Raw genomic sequence first — 23497 nt, 5'->3', positions numbered from 1 at the left:
TTTCTTACTTGAAAGTTTCCAAATTCCCTGCAATAAAAGCCATGGCCATGTGGCACCGCACCCCGCACAGCTTCCAGACCCTGTCAGGTCTCAAAGACTTCCTCCGCAATGTCGTTCGCCTCACAGCAATTCCGGGACACGGGCCCGTGCAAAAATGCAGTGAGCGAGTTAGGTGATAACGGGATGCACGCGACTAGTAAGTGACTGCCTTGCCTTAAACTCCCAGGCAAGGATGATACACGAGGGTGTACTTAAAAACTGTGTTAACAAATATTCTTTTTAAAAAATATGTTATTAACGTAAACATAATCTATTCTGATTGAGGTTCCTCTCCCCCAACTCTTCCCAGCTCTCTCTACCTCCCCACCCACCCAACACTTCACCTTTCTTTCTCTCTTTGTTTAAAAACAAATGGGCAAACACAAAGACAAAACCAGAATCTTTTTAAAAAGGAAAATAAAAACACAAGAAACACACACACACACAAACTCATAAAAACAAAATTGGAAACCATAATTTACAAGCAAAAGGCCAATAAGACAAAAAATGCCTACAAAAACAATATGAGATTGAGTTCATTTTGCATTGGCGATCTTCTGTTGGGCACGGGGCCTTACGTGTGGTTAATATACACAGTGAGCTGTTTTCTGCCTACCGTGAAGTATCCAAGTGCACAGTCAGGTGACTATGGGCTGAAATGGAAGATTGAAGTAAATTTCCTCTCATTTAGTGTATTTTCTCAGGTTATAACGCTGAGACAGCGAACGCCTTGAAGGCGGAGGGTGTGAAACGCCCACATCTGCCCTCCTGTTTTATCCCAGGTTGCAGCCTTTATGACGCAGGGTGCTGCAGACTTGGTTTGCATAGATCATAGGAGCAAAGCGGCTGCTTTTGAATTATCCCAGAATCACAGATAATTCCTTCTCGGATGTCTCTAGGTTGGTTGGTAGATATTTAACTCTCTCTGGGCTCCCAGGAGAAGTCTCTTTAGGGTGACAGGTCTGTTTGCAGGCTTGATTTTGGAAATTGGGAGAATTTTAGGTTTGAAGGACTTAGGAAAGGCGTTCTTACCTTCTTGCAGGGAAGCACACTCTTACTTACCTAGCATGGGGGACGGGTGTCCGTCAGCAAATCTCCACTCTCCTTCTCCACCTGGGGTCATCTGAAGCTTGCACACGTCCTTGAATTTGCTTTGCTCATGGGGTGTGATAGTACAGATTGGGTGGCTGAGGCTAAGCAACGCTTCTGCAGTTTGCCTGGCTGGAGAGAGCATGCTGAGGGTAGCTGCAGTCCTTTCTCCCGAGACCCCAAACAGAATTCGTCATAGGAAACAGAACTCAGCCCAACTAGACGAAGGATTCTTCTAGCCCACCTACAGATCTTCAAGTAAGGCATATTTGTGTCTTTCTTTTTTCTTCTTTTTAGTGTGTGTGTGTGTGTGTGTGTGTGTGTGTGTGTATTCATTTGTATGATTTCAGGTAAAAATACCAGGTCACATTTGTGAAACTCAGAAGACACCTTTTGAGTTAACCCTTGCCTTCAACCCTTGCTTGAGGCAGGTACACGGTATGACGTGCTAGCTGGCCTGAGAGGTCTAAGGCTTTTTCTGTGTCACGTCCTATTTTGACATAGAGGAACTGGAATTACAGACACATGTTGTCATTTTTACAAGGATTCTGGGGATCCGAACTCTGGTCCTCCTGCATGTGCAGCCAACATTTTATCCACTAAGTCATCTCTCCAGCCCATGTGCTTGTTTTCTTAGGCCACAAAGTCGTTTGTGTTTTTCATAGCATCATCGACGCAATAGCAGACTGATATTTGGGGGCTTTGCTCAAGTGTGTAGACATGGAGACAAGCTGTGAGGACATGTCCCATTAAAGCAGCTCCTAGGACAGCAGCCTTGAGAAGAGCTCATCACGGGAATGAACTGGAGGTATCGTGGTGAGCTTCTTTAAGCAACCCAAACTCTGAAGTTTGTGACCCCTTGTCACCTAAACAAACTTCATGGCCAAGAAATTGCTAAACCATGCATTTCATCATCGCCTCTCACATGCAGTATGTGGAGGAAAGAGTGAGGGGTGTGGCATGGGCTGGGCCACTGCTGCTTGCCACAGCCTGGCTCTTGTCTAGTCTGTGCCTTCAGATAAGTAATTCAACCTCTTTGAACCTCACTGTCCTTATCTTCAAGATGGAGGTGGTTATAAAAAACATAGTTTCCAGGTGGTAGTGGTGCACACCTTTAATTCCAGCACTCCGAAGGCAGAGCCTGGCAGATCCCTGAATTCAAGGCCAACCTTGACTATAGAATGAGTTCCAGGACAGTCGGGGCTACACAGAGAAATCCTGTCTGGAAATCAAAACAAAAAAAAGGAAGGAAGGAAGGAAGGAAGGAAGGAAGGAAGGAAGGAAGGAGGGAGGGAGGGAGGGAGGGAAGAAAGGAGGGAGGTAAGGAAGAAGGAGGGAAGGAAGGAGCATGTTTATTACTAGTTTCTAAACTGCATTTAAGGAGTAGGATGCCCTTTTCCAACAAAGTTAACGTATAAAACTGATCACTGAGTACAGTCTACACCATCATCATTTAGTACTAAGTCTTTCAGTGTTAACTTTTAGTAGTAAGTCTTTCAGTGTCAAGTTCCTACCTAGCACCCTTAGGGTTCTTTTTAGCCTGTTTAAAAAATACTGACACAGTAAAGATACTTGGCAAGCATGGGTGGTGGCAATAGTGGGCATGTTAGTGGCATATGATCTCAAAGTCTCTCAGAAGTTTTCATCTTCTTCTCTTCCCCTTAGATCTGTATTACTTATTGTAACTGGAAATCCAGAGTTACAGTCTCTCTCTCTCTCTCTCTCTCTCTCTCTCTCTCTCTCTCTCTCTCTCTCTCTCTCTCTCTCTCTGTGTGTGTGTGTGTGTGTGTGTATGTGCTGTTAAACTCAACATAAGGATGAGAGGACTCAACAACACCCAACAATTCAGCTTTCCTTTATGGGGAAGGTTATGAAACAGGGTTTCTCTGTGTAGACTTGCTGGCTCTGGTTCTCACTGTAAACAGGCTAGCCTCAAACTCACAAAGATCTACTTGCTTCTGCCTCTTGAGGACTGGAATTGAAGTCATGCACCACCACTGCCCAGCTCAGCTGTCCTTATATCGTATTTTCTATGGTTCTGCAAACATCAGTGTATCTGTTAACCCCCCACTGTCATCCTAGAGTTTCATGTGGTGGCTCTTTGCCTTGATGTCAGTATCTGATCAGAGCTTGATATTTGCACCCAGATATAAAAGTCATCTCAGAAGAACACCCATGTATGGCTTGACAGAGCTGTATGCTGTACCCCTTCCTCTGAGACAGGATCAGTTCACAAGTCTATGACAGCATACAATAACGACAATCAGTTGTTACTGACAACGACTTGTCATTTGGTCATAATTTGGCAGCATATTTTCACACAGCTCCTACATGTCTAGCCCATTGCATCAGCACCACAACCTTTTAAATTTACTCCACTGGACCACATGAGTCATCTGCACCCAACAGAAGAGGCCATCAGCATCTATCCAGAGAGAATTAACTGGAGTGGAACTAAGTGTCTTAATCAGTTTTCATAGGAGCCAATCCTGAGACAAAAGCACAAGTAATCTATTTGTAAGGTAAGGGAAAGACTATTATCAAAGCAGGAAACCTAGAAGGCAGGGAAAACTGGCCCATAAATGTAGTGTTATAAGGAAAATTATCCCTGTAATGGTGGTTGTAGTTTAACTCCTAAAAGCCTTGGGAGACTGTAGGGCATACACCTGAGAGTTAGGTCATTCGGGAAGAAGTCAGTGAGCATTTCTATGCCAGCTTCCTTGGCTGATGGTTGAGAATGCTTCCGTGGGTATTCCTAGCTTTTATGGCCCTCCACAAGCCTGAGCACAATGACCTTGGTGAATGGGACTGCTCTTTAGAGGCAGCACCAACTCTGGTATCTACAAACCTTTCTCTGTAGATCAACCAGACCATCCTCTCCTCTTCTTCCATCCTGTCCTACTATTCCTTACCCTAGCTACAACTTCTGTTGGCACAGGTTTTTAAATCAAGGAGATATCCCAGGCTGACACCATCAAGAGATTTGATCTTCTAGTAGCTGTGACTTAGTCAAGATGTATTTGTGTGACAGTTACCCATCTTGTTATCACTGTAGTCCGATATATTAAAATGTGCCCAAGTGTTCCTGCAGCTTCTGGATATAAACTTCCTTGGTTCTGCTATGTTTTGATACCCAGATCAATTATCAACATCTGTATAAAAGCTCCTTCCTTTGTCTGCTGGTTTACTAGCTGTTTTAGGTTGGGTGTAACTCTTACTGTTTCTATGGTAAAAGTTCATCTTCTCCCTATCTTCCCACTAAGAATCAATAGATATTAAATTTGAGCAAATGAGAAGCACAAAGTCCATTAGCAGGTCACTGGAGTTACAGCAAGAAAACTTAGTTGTAATTACATTTCATGGTCTCTGAATCCCTGTTGCTTAGTGACTGGGGACACAGCACCAGATAATGACTCCTGGTTCAAAATGTACCACATTTTCAGGGGGTGTACCTTGACTCCATAAGAGGTCACCCCAAAGTTGGCCTCTCTTCTGTACCTTTATGTGTTGGTGAGTTGTTTTAATCTAGTTTTAGATAAACAGCTTCTGTGTGGCGTGGTATAATATGGAGGCAGTAGATCTTATGGTTCTTGGAACATTGCCTTGGCTGTCCCTTGACAAGAAGAGAAAAAGCAAACTCTTCCTATGAATGCATTGTAGGACCCAATGCTCCTTCCATATCAGGATTTTGATGTTAGCCCCAGAGGTGTACTGTTCCTATTATTTCCCATGCTTCCTTACTGTTTGTGCAACTGGTTACCAGCACAATAGACCCTCTGGCACAGCCTTTAAGAGTCTTATTACACACTTCCATAGGAGCTGTTAGGTCATCAACCTAAGTTGATAGCTTGTTTTTTGTTGTTGTTGTTTTTGCTTGTTTGTTTTGGTTTTGTTCTTGTTTTCTGGGACAGGGTTTCTCGCTGTAGCTCTGGCTGTCCTGGAACTAGCTCTGTAGGCTAGTTGGATCTTTGCCAGGCTGGCTTTGAACTCAGAGATCTGCTGCCTCAGACTCTCAAGGGCTGGGATTAAAGACATGTATCACCACTGTCCAGTGATGGCTGCATAGTTTGGAGTGGTCATTTTTCCCCTTTGTTATTTCTGTACATCTCAACCAGTAACTGACCCCAAAGCAGATGGCATACTTCCTCCCCTTTCTCTCTATTGCTAAATATTACACACGCCAGACACTTCCTTCTACCTGTGCTCCAACCCAATCCACTACCATCAGGATGCTAGTTCTTGAGGAATCAGGAACTCCTCGCTTGGCACCATCAACAGATCTGTATTGTCACCAGCCAGGCAAAGATCCAACTTTGAGAATCCTATCTTGACGTTCTGTTTTCTTAGGACCACTTCAGTCATAAAGAAGACCTTGAAGATAATGTGTCTGGTCCAGCAGTTCTCCTGGAAGATGATGGAAGCTCCACCAGGCAGGAGAAACCAGGTAAGGATACATTAACGTGCACATTACCAAAACAGGCGTAATCCTGCTGGAGAACTTTGGAAAACAATATGAAATGTGTTTTTTTTAGGCTATCTCAACTAAGTGGCATGAAAGCTGGGTTATTTATTTATACCAACTTTGTCCAGTGATTGGCTGAGGTGATGCACACAGTGGCATTAATTCCTGGATATATGGCATCACCTACGGTGAGAAAAGCACAGAGGAGAGTCAGGAACAGTGACTCAACTTGGGGAAGGCAAAGATGTCAGGAGTCAGGGGTGTTTCTTGAGTCTCACTTTGCTTAGTGTGGCTCATGCGAAGATGTGGCTGCTTGGCATAGCTCTTCCTGTGAATGTTAAAGAGGCTGGAGAGAAGGAATATACAAATCTAGCACTGGTATGTCCTTTCCACAGCTTAGGGGAATGCCTTGGTTGGCATGGAGCAGGGGTAGGGGCACAGGTATCTTAGCAGAGTGGCTGTTGTTTAGCTCTTCACTGTCCCAGCCTAGGAAGTAAGGTCTCCTTGCTTGGCCTTGAGCTGCTAAATTGTGCTAGATTAAATTTTGAGTTACGTTAATGACTTTAAGGAAAGTGGAATGGAAAAATTAAAGAAGTCTGTCACTTTAGAAATGTTTCTAAGATACAACACACCTGGAGAGATGACTCAGTTTAGCCTGTTCTTCTCTTCTGGTCGGAGAAGAAATGAGGTCTCTGGAGGCAGAGCAAGTGGATGTAGCAGTTTCCCAGGACTTAGTAAGGTATTATTTATTTATTTATTTATTTATTACAGTGGGGCCTTTGAGTGTGTTTCATTTTTCCTCTATTCCAGTGTTCAGCGGAAGGCAGTGTTGGAATTCTGGGATGCCCTCTCCTTTCTTCTGTCTGTGTTAAAGCCAATTTACGTACAGGCAGAAAAATTGAAACATCAGCTTAAATGTAACAAAAGATTAGAAATAATCACTGTTTGCTAATAAGGGACTGATTAAATAAAATACAGTGCATTCATAAGATGGAATGCTATCGGCCATAAAAGAGAAGGAATATGTTCTCCCAGCTTGTTCCTATGAACAAGCTGTGAGAGTGGGGGAGGGGAGGGAGGCCTGCATGCTTCAGCACCTCATACACATAAGATGCATGAAAGGAATCCCTGGGAGGTTTGAATAAGAACAGGCCATGTAGCCTCACTTATTTGAAGGCTTAGTAACCAGGGAGCAGAACTCTTGAAAAGGATTAGAAGGATTAGGAGGTGTGGCCTTGTTGGAGGAAATCTCCTCCTCCTCTCTCCTACCAAGGCTGCGCTTAGCACGCGGATGTGGTCCTCTGCTGCATGAGACACAGAAAACACACCAAGGACACACATGAATGTAGCATGGCTACTGTTCCAGCACCATGCCTGTCTGCTTCCTGCCGTTATGATAATGAGCTAAGCCTCTGAAGCTGAAGCTGTAAGCAAGCCCCAGTTAAATGCTTTCTTTTGTAAGAGTTTCCTTGGCCATGGTCTCTCTCCACAGCAACAGAGCAGCAGCTCTGACACGTACTGGTAGGGATTAAGGACGGCAATGAGGTGGATAGGAACCTGATGGGAATCTTTTAAAAAATGTTTTTTGCTTATTCATTGAGAGTTTTCTGCAATGTATTTTATCATATTCCTTTCCTTCCCCAGATCTAGAAACTTTTCAATATCATTTCATCGAAACAGAATATATTCCCTATGTACACATACATATATACACAGAGAACCCAAGGAGGGGAAGGTAGATAGAGAAGGGATAACTGAAAATAACTGTTTCTGTGTACATTATGAGTCACTGGGATGACCTTTACCCTGACTTTGGGAAGGGGAGAAGAGAAGAAAGGACAGGAAGATATGAGCAAGAAGAAACCGAGTGCTGAGCTTGAAGGCAGAGGACCACATCCGTGTGCTAAGCGCGTCCCGTGCAGCAGAGGACCACATCCATCTGCTAAGCGTGTCCTCCTTGCTGTGTTCTCTGTGTGTCATGCAGCAGAGGACCACATCCGTGTGCTAAGCGTGTCCTCCTTGCTGTGTTCTCTGTGTCTCATGCAGCAGAGGACCACATCCGTCTGCTACGTGTGTTCTTGGTGTGTTCTCCGTGTCTCATACAGCAGAGGACCGTGTCCCTCCTGCTAAGCATGTCCTTGGTGTGTTCTCTGCATCTCATGCAGCAGCTATGCACTCCTCTGAACAGAGCTGGGAAGTGTGCCTACTGAGGTGTGAGGCAGCTGGAGTTCTGCAGGAGCAGCTGGGCCCGCCTCTCTTTGCTGTTCTGGGGAGGCAGGGCAGGGGATCATTAAGATAGTGGCTCTGGAGACAAAATCAACTTACATTCAAGCCCTGCCTCTGGCCTTCACTAGATATGTGAGTCTCACATCTATTTAATCACCCATGTGCCTCCATCCCCACACGTATGAAACATGTATAACATGAGTCCCACCATACTCTCGTGAGGTTCATCCCAGGAGGAGGTCAGTGCATGGTCCCCTATAGATGCTCAAGCATCTATGTTCTACATTAGCAACACTGCTTGCAATCGGGAGTGCAAGCCCTGACTTTTTGTACTTAAGGTAGTACCAAGTCTATGATTTCTCAGGCAGAGCAGGACAACACGAACCTTCTATCTGAGGCATCCCTTGGGCACCGCTCAGATGGCAGAGTGGGGTTCTGGAGGGCTTTTCAGATTCAGCCACACAACTGTATTCTCGAACACCCCACAAGTGTTTATTCCCCATGCGACTGCTAAGCAAAAGGTTTAATGTCATTGCAAAATGGCTCTAAAGGCTAATGGTTCCTCTAATAGAAAAGCCCTCTCCCTGCCTCCAGCCACAGCAGCTGTTAGAGAGAAGAGATGGCTCTCACTGTACCCTAATCAATGAGCCTCCTCGAGTTTCATTTGTGATAAGCAAATCTTGTTTGAGGCAAGAGAAAGAAAAGTAGATGCCCGCCAAGTTATTAGGGATTCTCCACTTTTAATGTGATATGTTTTACTCTGCCTGGAGGAGGAAATTTTAAGTTCCTCCAATATTTGGGGTTCAAATAGTTCAGTCTAGTCATGTTTTTAAAGTATTTAGTACGAAAATATTGGGTATAGATGGTCTAGAATGTGCGAGACCCTGCATTTAATAGCCAACACCAAGGCAGAACAATAAGAATAAGAGGAAGAGGAAGGGGAGGAGGGGAAGCCTGCAGGCCTGTGTGCTGGTGCAGCAGAATGGGCCTGTAGCCACTGCTACTCAAGAGGCTGACATTGGAGCATCATTTGAACCTAGGAATTCAAGACCGAAGTGGGAATATAGTGAAGGCTGTCTCAGGTTTTTTTTGGTCCTGGTCTGTATTCTGGGCAGACATATATTTCTTCGTTGTACCACCAAATAGTTCATCCTGGACGCATGAGGTAAGCCAATAGCAGCTGAGCCTACTCTTCCTGTAGACAGGTGGGGAGAGCAGTGAGGGATCTGAGGGCCATAGGTCTGAATTCATCTTTTCCTGTATGAACATGCCCAAAATTTCAAAACCACGGTCCAGCAACCACCAAGCTGCAGTTGACCTTATCTACTTTGCCAGTCATATCTGCTTTGAGGAACAATTAAAGGGTGCGGATATTGTCAAGTTAGAGCTGAGCGCGGGGGGGGGGGGGGTGTAAAGGGCTTTGCAGGTCCTGCTGTAGCAGATCTTTGCATGGCGCAGCTTCTGGTAAAGTCTGGATTAGGGGCTCTGGGGCACGTGACCCGACTCGAGTTTAAAACCAGCCGAGCTTCTCCTCAGCACCCGGTGTGGTTTTAACCAGTCACATGCCTTCTCTCTCCTTCACTTTGTCTTCTGCTGAAAATGCTGGCGATACCAGCTCGTGTTTCCCCAGGCTGCAGTGGGGATTGAAGGCGTTAATAAGGAGAAATAACCTTCAGCGCAAGCAGCATAGGAATTCATCCTCAAATAACCAGTAATGTCTTTCCTTGTGCTTGTAAAGTACCTGGGACTGAAGAACGCTTACCTCACTGGAAACATGTGGTTGGTATGAGGTCACTGAACTAATTCCTGAGATTACTTATAAAACGTGGATGAGAGGTCAGCTGGTGGCTAAGGCGTGGCTCCGGTGTCCTCTTTTTTGCTTGGTGACTATCCAGATTCAAGGTCATGCTGTGACTTGCTGTAAAAGAAATCCCACACACATGTGCAGGCTGGGTAGAGTCTACTCATGGTGCTCTGGTGAGCTTACATACGTGCAGTCTGGGTAGAGTCTGCTCATGGTGCTCTGGTGAGCTCACATACGTGCAGTCTGGGTAGAGTCTACTCATGGTGCTCTGGTGAGCTCACATACGTGCAGTCTGGGTAGAGTCTGCTCATGGTGCTCTGGTGAGCTCACATACGTGCAGTCTGGGTAGAGTCTACTCATGGTGCTCTGGTGAGCTCACACATGTGCAATCTGGGTAGAGTCTGCTCATGATGCTCTGGTGAGCTCACATACGTGCAGTCTGGGTAGAGTCTGCTCATGGTGCTCTGGTGAGCTCACATACGTGCAGTCTGGGTAGAGTCTGCTCATGGTGCTCTGGTGAGCTCACATACGTGCAGTCTGGGTAGAGTCTACTCATGGTGCTCTGGTGAGCTCACACATGTGCAATCTGGGTAGAGTCTGCTCATGATGCTCTGGTGAGCTCACATACGTGCAGTCTGGGTAGAGTCTACTCATGGTACTGTGGTGAGCCCACATATGTGCAGTCTGGGTAGAGTCTACTCATGGTACTGTGGTGAGCACCGGGAAGGATGGAAGCTGTGCGTTTATAGCGTGTGTGCGTGTGTGCACGTGTGCACACACATACACACATGCCTATCCCACAGCAAGCAAACAGCTTCAACATCTCTCGGGGTTTCTTTTCTCCGAAGTCCCACTTGGCTATGCTCGGAGGGTTTCCCCCCATGCCCTTTTCCTTACACCAGCAGCCAGTCTTGTTCTCTGTCCGCCTCCTGGGAAATTCCAATTCCTTATTCGTTTCAGTAAGCAGGGCCCCTGGGCCCTAATACAGCCTCCTCCACAGTCTTACTACATCGACCATGTGCCAGGCCAGCATCTATGACTCGGCACACTGATAGATCAAAATGACCCTTTGCTCGGGGATCCCAGAGTCAACAATGAAAACACGCAGTCTTTTGCTTCCTAGTCCTGTGGCCTGGGGCGTGCTGTTTTCTTCGTCATCTGATGGAGGAAGGTCATTGGTTAATTAATAAAGAAACTGCTTGGCCCTCATAAGTTAGAATATAGGTGGGTGGAGTAAACAGAACAGAATGCTGGGAGGAAGAGGAAGTGAGCTCAGACTCGATAGCTCTCCTCTCTGGGGCAGATGCGATTAAGCTCTGACCCAGGATGGACGTAGGCTAGAATCTTCCTGGTAAGCGCACCTTGTGGTGCAACACACATTAATAGAAATGGGCCAAGCAGTGTTTAAATGAATACAGTTTTTGTGTTGTTATTTCGGGGCATAAGCTAGCCAGGCGGCCAGGAGCTGGGTGGCAGGAATGCAGCCCACAGCTCCTACTACAGTCATCTGAATCAGGTAAGCTGTCTGAGAGACAGAGATAATGATAGTGTCATTAGAGTTATGGGGAAGAGCGTGTGGAATCAGGCCTGGGGAACAGACAGTGCCTGGCACACACCCAGACTGCAGTGTACACCGTATGGATGAATGGGTGGCCCCAGGCCTCATGTAAGTGGGGCTTTTTATAATAAAAAGGGGCCACTGATAACTGTGTTAGCAAATGTGTAGAGAGCACTATGGAACACAAAGGCGTGAAGAGTTGGGTCACAGATAGTGGTGGAGATTTTTGCAGCTTACTTCACCATTCTCCATATTAACGTGCCCCATCAGGAAATGGGGAGCGTTACATTTACTTATGACTTGTAGGAAAGTTAAATGAGATAATATGTGTAAAACACAGTCTAGTCCAACTCAGAGTTTAAAAAGCTTAGGTATTACTAATAGCTCATTCTTTGAATTGCACTGTTAAGATATGAAAGTATATTTGCTTTTTTCCCCCAGTATAAAAATTGGGTTTGCAAGGTTCAGATATATTTAGGCAATCTTAATGTTATTTTTTTCTCTTGAAAGCTTTGGTCAAGACAGAAATCATTTAATTTAGTCTAATAGCTTTAGCTTTAGAGGTTGAAAATTGCTACACAATCCATAAATGTACTAATGGCTCCCTCTTGATACTTGGCTTAGGAAATCTCAACTTCTTCGGGGCCTTTTAGCTTTGTGGTGGTTTCCTTTCGTCAGCTCCACATTCAGAATTAATTTGAGGCATGAGCTAATAGCCCAGCACTTCTGGCCAGCGTGCCCTTTGATTTTGTGTAAATTGCTAGCAATTGGCTGTACTCCACCAGCAACTAGTTACGGAGATGGACTGTGGATGCCTGAGCAGAGTTTAATGCCTAGATCAAATAAAGCTTGCATCAAATTGAATGCGATGTTATAAAGGCTGTGCAAAATCAATATTGTGCCTGGTGGTAATTAGACACAAATGTAGTTCATGGAGACGACTACAGCTCAAAGCAAGTCCGTCTAGGATCAGCTCCCAAGGAAAGGTTTAGGCCTATCGGGAGCAGAAAGCAACTTAAGAGCCTTTTGGGGTGTACCAGAACGTGGAGTGTCCAGATGCTTCCCTTTGGGCGTGGGGTGAGGATGATCAGGGAGACTATTTCTTAGGAGCAGGACATGATGGTCCTTGTAGGGAATTGTTGGTAAAGGAATCCATATTGGAATTTTTTTTGGGGGGGGTTGAGACAGGGTTTCTCCATGTTGGAATTTTTAACTATCCCGATGTTGCACAGACCTTGTGTAGGTAGCAACAGCTGCGGGAGTTGCTTGTGTCCGGGGGTTTGGCTGGGAAGTGTTCATGTGTTTGAACAGATAAGCCAGATGGTGGCGCTGTTTTAGGAAATTGTTGAAGCTTTAAGGGATACAGTTTAGGGAGGCCTTGGAGTTTTACAGCAAAGCCTCACTTCCCCTCCACTCGAGATACTCGAGATACTCGGAGGTGGTGCATCCCCGCTGCACACTCCTGCCGCCCTGGAGTGCCTGCCATCGGGACATCTCCACCATGATATCCCAAACTGCGGGATAAAACCCTTCCAGCTTTAGGTTTCTTTTATCAGGTGTTTTGTTATAGCCATGAGAGAAGAACCCAAACCAGCAGGGAACCAGGTAATTAAGAGATATGACAGAATGGGAAGAGTCTGGCAACGGACTGGGGTTACGTTTGAATCCCATCTTTTGACTTAAGTGTGTGCCCTTTGGCAAGTTTCTTTGCCTCATTAAGCCACCTCTGCAATTGGAATGATAGGACCGACCTCAGAGTGGGGAGGGCCAGGTGGACATTGGTAGGTAAACTGTTCAGCATATACTAAATGGTAGTGGTGTGTTCCTATATGCTATTTTATTTTTAATTTAGGGAAGTTGAAAGACTTATCACCATTCATAAAGATTTGCATCTCAAAATTCGGGTCAGTGCTTAGAGTTCACTGATTTCACAGTGTATCCATGAGAGGAACTGCGTGTCAGAGATGTACAGACGTTCATGTCTAGCTCTGGGCTGTGTATGTTTAGGAGATAACAAACGGCTTAGTAAACACTAAACAGTTCTAGAAAACTGATAGAGCTCTTGGTGTTTTCTTGAGCAACGTTGTGAGAATTCCAGTTGCTTGCCTTGTTGGTTTCTGGTGGTTTTAAGTATCATCTCCTTAGTGAGTAAAGAGATTGTGTGGTTTTTCATACACTGATCAACATTTGAATACTCACGTTCATATACTGCGCCCTCGAAGGTCAGCTTTTCATACTGAGCTGGAGTAGTTCTTCATATTATCAGGACCTGAGACCTTCAGCTGTTACAGATATTATTTGGTAAAGAAAACCCTTGATTTAAATATAGTTCTATATGTCAATCCCACTTCCATTTTTAAAATCTTGTGAAATGATAAGATAGCACATAGATCCTAATTCTTATACTACCTGCCACTCACAAACACCATTTGAGAACCACTGGGCTAATAATTTCCTTCAACTGCAGAGATATTCTATTGTTGAATATATTCTGTTATAGTCTATGGTCGAGTTTGTTAAACACTAGCCGTTTTGGTCAAGTCCATTTTCAACGCACGTGAGGGTAGACACACACAGTTGCTGTCAAGTGATCACGTATGTTTGAGAGGGAGCTCATTTCAGCTGCTTTTCCGAGGGTGGTTGTACCAAAGAGAAGGTGGAGGAAGTCTCTGAAGGCATAAGCCTGCAAGAGGACAGGATTTCAGAGGAGAAGTTAGGTGGAATGAGATAGAGATTTGAGCAGTCGAAAAACGTAGCCAGGGAAGACTGGAATATTCTGGAAAACGAAGAGAAATTGGGAGGAAATGAGTCTCAGGGTAGATCCAAAAGAACAGGGAGGAAGGCAGGAAAGAAGAGACTCAAATATAGCAGAGCGAGGTATTGGTAGGGGCTTGGCCCAAGAAGAGCTGGGTCCTTTGATCTCTCTCTCTCTCTCTCTCTCTCTCTCTCTCTCTCTCTCTCTCTCTCTCTCTCTCTCTTGCACTGGAAGGCCCTAATGGTCTATATCACATAACAATGATGTTTTGATAATAGAGACATTTAATGCTCACTATTTCCCCCTCCTGACGGGGAGTAAAATGGATCATTCACTTTAAGGTACTATATGAAATAAAGAGAATGAAAGCGTTTTAGCAGCAGCAAGCACTGTGAAAATCATACCCCACGTCAAGATTATGGAACTAGTCCAGCCTAAAAGGATCTGCATCTCGGAGAGTTCCATCTAGGAACCGATAGAGCTCCTGCTTGCAAGAAAGTGAAGTCCCAACGTGAACTTCAATAATCGGATGAAGGATTTAGCTTCCATCATGGAGTGGTCTGAGAGCACGTGCTGCCCTCAGAGGAGGCCTTTTCCGGCAGCTCAGACCATGTCGCTGCCCTGAGTAGAATGGTGTCTCGCTGAGATCAAAGCTTGCAAAGCAAGCCCAGAAGATGGAAAAACGGAGAAAAGCTTCTGTCCACAGCACACGCAGGATGAACTGGAGTGATTCCAGCTCACCAGATAAGGGGAGCATGGGGATTTTAGTCAGGGACTCTACACATAAAGGGGGGGGGGCACATTTCTGAACACACTCAGTTTAAGGTCATAGTTCAGACAGAAGGATGGTAAATTTATTTTGTAGCTTGCTCAGTTCATGGTAATATTTTAGAGGATTAAGATGGTGGACAGGAACACTTCAGGACATACACAGTTCATGCAATAAAGATGCTGAGCAGAAGGACCTCTGGGAATGGTTGGTTTTCTCCAAAAGCTTAAACAGACCCAAGAACAAAGATTAGAACAGAACCTTCTCCTAAAGGTTCCTGCTTCACTTAGAAGTCCATGAGCCCCCCAGGACATGTCAGCTCTTACTCTTGAGAGGTTCACTGAGGATGGGGGTCATTCTTTTAAAGCAGGCATGGCCTGGTGGGAGTGCTGTACCTCACTGATTAGAGGGGTGAAACTCTAGACAAGAAAGCAAGAAAGAGCTGCGACCCTGCAGCCCGAGTTCAGTTTAGTTTATTTTATCCGTAGTAATTTCACTGAGACCTTTTAAGGCACGTCTAAATATGACATAAACCATGAATAAAATCAGCGAAATTGACATTTCTAACTTAAGTAGCCCAGAAAATATAGACTTAATGTCCTGAGGAATCCAGGCCAAAGCTCAGTTAAGAAAGCAGGCCGATACTTACTGTTTTACACTATAATACAATTGTAGGGAATGCGATTTGAACTTCCGGTAAGACCCAGTCGGAGACTAAGTGGAAGTGTCATTGCTGCTCGTCTCTGCTTATTATCTGACTCTTTAATGTGAACTTTGGCTGCAGTTCACAGGAACACTTGTCAGTTTGGGTGGGAAGTGACCCCAAAGGGGGCTGTGCATGCTGGCTTTCCAGCTGGAGACGCTGTCTGGGAGAGTCTAGAGTTTGGAGGGTGGGGCTGGCAGGAAGGAAGTGAATCACTGGGTGCTTGTCCTTGATGAGCCTATCTCTTCCTAGGCCTGTCTGTCTCTTTCTGCTTCCATCTGCCCAAGGTGCACAGGCTCTCCCATGGGCGCCCTTCTACAATGACTCTCTGCTTCACCACAGGCCCAGAAGGAAAGGACCCAAGAACTGTGTGGTTGAATGGGTTCAATCTCTAAAATTGTAAGCCCAAATAAATAATTCTTAGCTGAGCCCCTCGGGTTATTTTTGTTGGAGCTGCAGAATGTTAACTAACCCAGCCCCTGAGACTCACTTGACCTCTTACTCTGGCATGGTGAACTTAGGGACTCGTTCTTTGGGATGCAAGGGAAGAATGAATAATTGGTAAGGAAAGACCTTGTCCTGTTCCCATTGGGATAGACTGGTCTGGAGGGGACCCTGACTGTCGGGATTTTAAATGTACCCAGTCTTCTGAACTGCCATGTGTTTGAGGCCCCTGGCTTCAACAGTGGAGTTGCTGAACTAGAGGCCAGACAGGTCTTTAGACATCAGTCTCTAGTAGTCTGCTAGTTCAGGATCTGGTAGCCCGGTTCATGATCTGGTAGACTGCCTCTGTGGCATTTGGCTGCAAAAAAAATCAATTGGGTGTTTTGTCTCTAGAAGAGCTATTATGGAGTCCAGCGTTAGCGAGTGCCCCATAGTCTAATCACTGTCCTGGGAGGGATGCAAGCCTCAGCAACATACATACATGTGAGCTTTACATCTACTGTAACTGGGCACCAATAACAAGCATGCCCCATAGTCTAGTCACTGTCCTAGGAGGGATGCAAGCCTCAGCAACATACATACATGTGAGCTTTTCATCTACTGTAACTGGGCACCAATAACAAGCCAAAGGAGATTTCCACCAAAGTCCATCTTTACATCTACTGTAACTGGGCACCAATAACAAGCCAAAGGAGATTTCCACCAAAGTCCATCTTTACATCTACTGTAACTGGGCACCAATAACAAGCCAAAGGAGATTTCCACCAAAGTCCATCTTGGTAAGACCAATGAGTTCATCGGGCTTCCTTTCAGACTGCAAATGAGGCATTGTTTACAAAAATACAGGTGATCCCAAAACAACTGTATCACCGCAAAGATTCACCTCATCAAGGTTGGTGCCTGGAGTCTGCATCTCCAGGTCTTGCTCTTATTTAACCGCTCACTTCCTATATCCTACTAGTCTCTCCTAAGATCACATGCACTGGGGTGGCCGGAGCAGTGGAACAAAGCTGATCTCTCAAGTGAGGTCTCCTGACCCTTCTTTCTTCCATCTATTAGGAAATGTTAGATCTCCATTACCATAACCACAGACCTGGATACTACTGTATTGTCTGCTCTTAGTTGCCTTGGCTACAAGGCAATATCCAAGATGCCATCTTCTTACTGGGGGGGGGGGGGGAAGTACCATACAATAGCAACTTCTCGCTGGTCCAAGCTAGGCCATGCGGCAACACCTTATCCAATCTCAAAGTAAATAGTGGATATAGGCTAACATAGCATATGGTCAGGACCCAGCATGGACGGGTGGAGTCAGCTCTGCTCAACCACACCAGCAGGAATGGAGGAGAGCTGATGACTTCGCCAATAACAGGAGTGTTGCTGCTGAGGAAGCGCTGGACAAGGATTCTCCTCACATCCCACAGGAAGAGCTTCCTGTGGCCTTGCCCTCTGCCAACCCTAGCACTAGGAAGCAAAGGCAAGTGGATCTCTGCTGTAGGAAATTCTTCAGCCAGTAGCCTTTAAGTTCCCTGTCTACTTGCGCATGGCCTCTTATACTATAAATGCCCATGTAAACTCATGCTCAATCTCTCTTCCGGCTGCTGGATTCGGTTGCTGTTTTCCCTTTCGAGCAGAGGACTGTGGTCTGTGAGTCTATCCCCAAATAAATAACCCTTTATTATACGCAATTCTGAGCTAGTGTGGGATTTTTTTTTTATTTTTTGCGTCCATCTTCAGATCTCTGTGTGTTCAAGACCAGCCTGGATGGAGAGAGCCATATAGAGGGACCTAGACTTAAAATAAGAAAAAAAAAAACTTACAAGAACATTAGACCATCAGGGAAAGTGCATGTACTAAGAGCGATCACACAATTTAGGACCCGCCGTCTAACCAAGTACATCTTCCTGTGTTTGGCTCCGGCTTCCTGTTGGTTAAGAGTCTTAGGTTGTGAACGATGGAAACTGGCTCTGAACTCTGTAATGAAAATGACAAATTCATTACCAAAACAGTCAAACTCAAATTCTCTGGAAATTGGTGTAGTGTGTGTCACGGGATCAGTAGAAGGGACCAGTTCCTTCACGGCCACTTGCAGGAGGAGAGAGTTTCGTCACTGAAGAAAAGGAGGCACACAGGCTCCGAATGCCGGATCTCTATTAAGGCAACTTCCCAAGTCAAGCACTTTCAGGAGCTGCTCTGTGTAGTTCTCTCACCAACCCCAGAGCTGTGAGCTTTCCCGAGTGGACAGAAGACCGGACCGAAGACCGGACCTGTGTCCTCCTCGCGTTGCTGCTCTTGCTCGCTGTTTGGACTTGGGCTCACTCCAAAGCTTCTCCGAGTCTTCATTCTTCAGAAACAAAAAGAAAACGAGAACCTAGTCATTTAAGACTCTTAAGTGCCAAGCTTTGGCACCCCCTTCCAGATAGGCATCATCTCGCCAGCTAATCTCTGAGACGTAACACCCCGTGCCCCGCAGTTGACCTTTTTACATAATCACCAGCTGGAGGAGCTTGTGGTGGGTGATACGTGTGTTCTGTGAGCGTCCACTCCCTCGTCCTCCATCAGCCCTCTCCTGCACGGTGGTGTAGGGGTGAGAACCACAGCGTTGTGCCCAGGCTAGTTCAGGGGGTGGCTCTGGTCTTTTGGACAGCAGGATTCCATCTTTGTTCAGGTTTTTTTTTTATTGTACAAGATTGTACCGACTATTTAAACCCTTGAACTCTCTGAGATTTCTGTGTTTGTAAAATGAGATTATTTCTAAATTCCTCTTCATGGGATTGCCATAAGGATTAGGTGAGAAACTACATGTAATGTGTTTAGTATAGGGCTTGCCATACAATACCCTGTACATACAACAGTTTTAAAAAAAATTGTTAAAATAATTGTTATTTAAAAGAATTGTTTATTTGGGAGGAAAACTCACACACATTCTCTCTCTCTCTCTGTACCTCCCTTCCTCCTTCCCTCCCTCTCTCCCTCCCTTCTAATTTATCTCTTTCTCTCACTGTTCTTACAGAATTAAAAAAAATATTATTTTTGGTTTTATGTTATTGGTTGCTTTTAGTTATTTTTCTTAAAATTATGAAAGTAACAAATGCCTATTTAATTTTTATAAACTTCTAACTATTAGAGGTGGATATTTTCTAGTATAATAGCAGGCATTTATATAAGAAAGTGTTTTGATTGGCTGCTATAATTGCAAGGGCATCTAAGTTTAATATTTAACACATCAATGTCTCTGAAGGTTGTTTCCTTATTCTGTCTATGCTCTGACTCTCATAGTAAATCATCTCAATGCCCAAACACAAGACCAATGAGAAGGCTCAGCAGGTCACTTGTTGCTCTTCCGGAGCACTGGGGTTCTGTTCCCAGCACCCGCCTCAGGTGGCTTACGGCTGCCTGTAACTCCAGGGGATCCAGTGCCCTTGTCTGGCCTCCAGGGATATCTGTACAGGCATGGTGCACATTCTTACAGTCAGACACAGACATATACACATAAGTAAAAGTAAATTTTTTTCTTTATTTTTTGTTTATTTTTTTTAGTTGTTGAGAAAAAAAAAATTTCCGCCTCCTCCCCATTTCCCATTTCCCTCCCCCTCCTCCCACAAATTGCCTCCTTTCCCCACTCCCCTCCCCCTCTCCCCCTTCCCCCCCACTCCATTCCCCCTCCCTCTCGAGAATGAAGAGCAGTCCAGATTCCCTGCCCTGTGGGAAGTCCAAGGTCCTCCCACTTCTATCCAGGTCCAGGAGGGTAAGCATCCAAACAGGCTAGGCTCCCACAAAGCCAGTTCTTGTATTAGGATCGAAACCTAGTGCCATTGTCCTTGGCTTCTCATCAGCCTTCATTGTCCACCATGTTCAGAAAGTTCGGTTTCATCCCATGCTTATTCAGCCCCAGTCCCGCTGGCCTTGGTGAGCTCCCAATAGATCAGTTCCACTGTCACAGTGGGTGGGTGCACCCTTCGTGGTCCTGACTTCCTTGCTCATGTTCTCCCTCCTTCTGCTCCTCATTTGGATCTTAAGAGCTCAGTCCGGTGCTCCAATTTGGGTCTCTGTTTCTATCTCGATCCATCGCCAGATGAAGGTTCTATGGTGATATGCAAGATATTCATCAGTATGGCTATAGGATAGGGTCGTTTCAGGTTCCCTCTCCTCAGTTGCCCAAGGTACTATCTGGGGACATCTCCCTGGACACCTGCTAGCCCCTCCAGAGTCAAGTCTCTTGCCAACCCTAAGGTGGCTCCCTTAATTAGGATATATATTTCTCTGCTCCTGGTCCACCCTTCCTTTATTCCAACCATCCCATTCCCCCAAGCTCCCCCAATCCTCCCCTTCTCACGTTTCTCACCCCAATTCCCCTTAGCCCCATGCCACCTCACCCCCAAGTTCCCAGTTTTTGCCTGGGAATATTGTCTACTTCCCATATCCAGGTGGATGACTATATGTTTTTCTTTGGGTTTACCTTCTTATTTAGCTTCTCTAGGATCACAAATTATATGCTCAATGTCCTTTATTTATGGCCAGAAACCAAATATGAGTGAGTCCCTGCCTCTTCCAGGTGGCCCAGCTTGTCTGTAGTATCTCTCAGCTATTCTTATGGCTTCTAGACTCCTTGAGCCTTGCTTGAGTTCCTGCCCTGACTCCCCTCAATGATGGACTGCTGCCTGTAAGTGTAAGCTAAAAATAATCCCTCTCTTCCCAAAGTTACTTTGGTCATGTTGTTTTATCACAGTGATAGTAACACTAACCAGGACATCTTCCCTGCAGGACAGAATGTCTCACCCCCCTTTAGAACATCCTGTGTGTTCAGGACCTTCCCTTCCAGGTGGAGTTTTCTCTCAGAGGATATTGCCACACAGCAGTGGACCGGATTCTGATCTGACCACTGTGCTTGGAGGATGAGAGAGACACACGAGGGAAATGGCACTGGAGGATGGAAGCGGACTGCCATGATGCTACAAGTTGAGTGGGGTCCACATACAAGGAGCCTGCTAATCCATAGAACTGCAGGAAGCCACGTTTCTATCTTTTTAAAAGCTACCCAGCGTGAGGCAGGCGGTTTCCCACAGAAGCACTAGGACTTAGTATAACTCCCACCCTTATGCTAAGATGTTTATGGAACTTGAGAATTTGATATGGCTACCGTGTCCAGCCTATGGAGAGAGAGAAGGTCCAAACCAAAGAAGTGACATGAGACGAGAGTTGGGCTGATAGGAAGTGGGTTCTGACGTCATTGATTCCAAGTCCAAGTCCGACCTATTACCCTGCTTCCCTAGCAATCCCTTATACCTGCCTCAGAGCTTCCTAGTCCAGCCACGAAGGACAGGAGGGCTCTCAATACCCTGAAATGTTGGTTCCTTCAGCCTTGTAGTCATTCCGGCTGGGGTTAGCAACAGTAGTCAGCTCAGTTTAAGATTCTTCTGTGGTCAGAGTTACCCCAAGATATTTTATGCTATTTGTGGCTATCGTGAAAGGTGACTCTTCTCTGATTTCCCTCTTTGCTTCCTTATCCTTAGTGTATAGGAAGGCAACTGGGCTCTGTGATCATCTGCTGTGCGTGCCATGACACGAGCTGAGAAAAAACAACTTCATCTTTCCAGTGTTATGAGCCAGTAGCCCCTGTTTTTGCTGACACCATTTTGACCTCAAATTATGTCATTTGAAACGAAACAGATCCTGGCTTATTCAGTGCTATTAGCGGCCAGTCTGTTGAGTATTTGGAGACTGCCTCCCAAATTACTAAGACTAAAATTTAAAAGGGGGTGGTTTTATGTGCTGACTAGGTGGGGTACAGCTGACAGTCTTGCACATTGTTAGTGGAATTAATATAGCATGGCTTCTTTGGAGAGCTAGTTGGTTGTTGCCATAAAGCCAGCCAGTTATTTATCTACTAGGTATAAACCCAGGAGAGAGACCTAAGTACATATGTCCACAAAAAGATTTAAACAAAAAAAAGTTTATAGACTTATTCCTAATGGTCAGTAGCTTGAAACAGTCCAAATGTCGTAGCAATAAGATAATAGATAAATAAATGATTGTATACTTTTGTAGTGGAATTCTCCCATAGTTTATAGAAAAAAAATCAATGCATATAAGAATATAGATGAACCTGATATTGTATTAGTTTATAAAAAACCACATACAAAAGGATATGTATTATATAATCCATTTACATGATGCTAAGAAAAAGCAACATAAGCGTTTGAATATTTGTGTGTGCTAAAATTGTGGTTTCTTGTAAGCGGAGGTAGGGAATGGGGGGGATGGGAAGGGGGATGGGACACCAGGGAACAGGGAAGAGGTGTAAAAGACACCCTGATGTATCCAGTGCTCTGTGTCTCAGTCTGGGGTGCGGTAACATTTGAGCATGCCTAAAACCACACTGGACACTGTATCGGTTATTTTTCCTTGCTGCAACAAAACAGGAGACTAGAGCAATTTAAGGAAAGGAATGTTTTGTCTCACAGTTGAGAGTGTGGTCCATTCTGCCAGGGCGGCCCAGGAGGCAGAAGCCTGTGACACTGGCAGTCAGAAAACAGAGATACCCGAGTGCTGAGACTCAGCTCGCTTTCTCTTGTTCAGTCCGAGATCCCAGTCCCTGGTATGGTGCCGACTACAGCACCAGCCGAGTCTCCTGCTTCGGTTAGCCTGACCTAGGGAATTCCTCACAAGCAAGGCTTGTCTGCTGGGTGACTCCAGAATCTGTCAAATTGGCGATATTCACCCTGCAATCACAGCAGTACCCTTTCCTTTTAGGTGTGTTATCATGCAAGGAGAAAAATCTAGGGAAATAACTAGTTTTCTGGGGGAAAAACTAGTGCTTTTTAAACTTGTACAATGATATTAAATATTAAAAATTCTTATTTATCTCATTATTTAAAGAAAAATCATTGTTCCTTTTGAGATAAAATATTTTCATTCTCTTAATTTTAATAAAATTTAGATTATAGAAAACTGATTTTTTGGTACATTTTTATGATAGTAAATAGTCTTCAACACTATTTTCCATTTGGCAAAATGCACCAAAGTGTCCCTTCGCTGGAAGTTAAATTCATTTTTGGTGAACTTGAAGATTATTTCTCATGGATTGGCATTAGAAATCTCTCTGAGGAAAAAACAATATGCATTTATTGCTCTTTATGTATTTCCAAAACCTTTCCTTAGGAAGATTTTCTGTGAGTCAAATGAGACTGTTAAAGGTGCTGATCTACTCTCTCTTCTTTCCCTTCCTCACTTTTTCTTCCCTTCCTCCCTTCCTCTCTTCCATCCTTAAGGTAAATGCATCTTCTATTACTCTTGATGTAAGATTTCAAGTTATTTGTCCCATTTTTTATTGGTGGACACTACCAACAGTAGTGTGTGGGCTTTGTTCTCATTGGTGGATGCTACCAACAGCATTGGTGTCTGGGCTTTGTTTTGCCTTTTGTTGTTTACAACCTTGAACACACAACATTAGAACAATGTTTGGGCCTCCATGAAGCCTAACTTTACCAATGTGTTCTCCCTTCCACAACACATAGCATATTCTTTTCTAGTCTACTTAAAGCAAAGTGTAGGTGCTGTTGTTCTTTTAACCCTCAAATAGTATCTTTACTAGACAAGGATAACACGTACATGCATGCATATATCCCTGTACACACCATTGTCACCA

At 44.9% G+C, this 23497-nt stretch overlaps 1 protein-coding gene across 5 annotated transcripts in view; it reads left to right on the top strand.

The window, feature by feature from the left end:
- Nucleotides 1–23497, top strand: part of Prr5l (proline rich 5 like) — a 183369-nt gene that overhangs the window by 14089 nt on the left and 145783 nt on the right. For 4 of the 5 annotated variants that reach the window (XM_075961529.1, XM_075961526.1, XM_075961525.1 and 1 more), the window contains one exon: nt 5476–5572. Coding sequence is in view for 4 of the 5 variants with exons in the window: in XM_075961525.1 (XP_075817640.1) it covers nt 5476–5572 (97 nt within the window). In the remaining variant the exon portion in view is untranslated. Of the gene's footprint in view, nt 1–3631; nt 3651–5475; nt 5573–23497 lie in introns of those variants that run through there. The other variant, XM_075961527.1, reaches the window with a different exon arrangement.

This window comes from Microtus pennsylvanicus, chromosome 2, assembly GCF_037038515.1.
Source record: "Microtus pennsylvanicus isolate mMicPen1 chromosome 2, mMicPen1.hap1, whole genome shotgun sequence".
Lineage (NCBI taxonomy): Eukaryota > Metazoa > Chordata > Mammalia > Rodentia > Cricetidae > Microtus > Microtus pennsylvanicus.
This window is presented reverse-complemented; position numbering and strand designations above follow the sequence as displayed.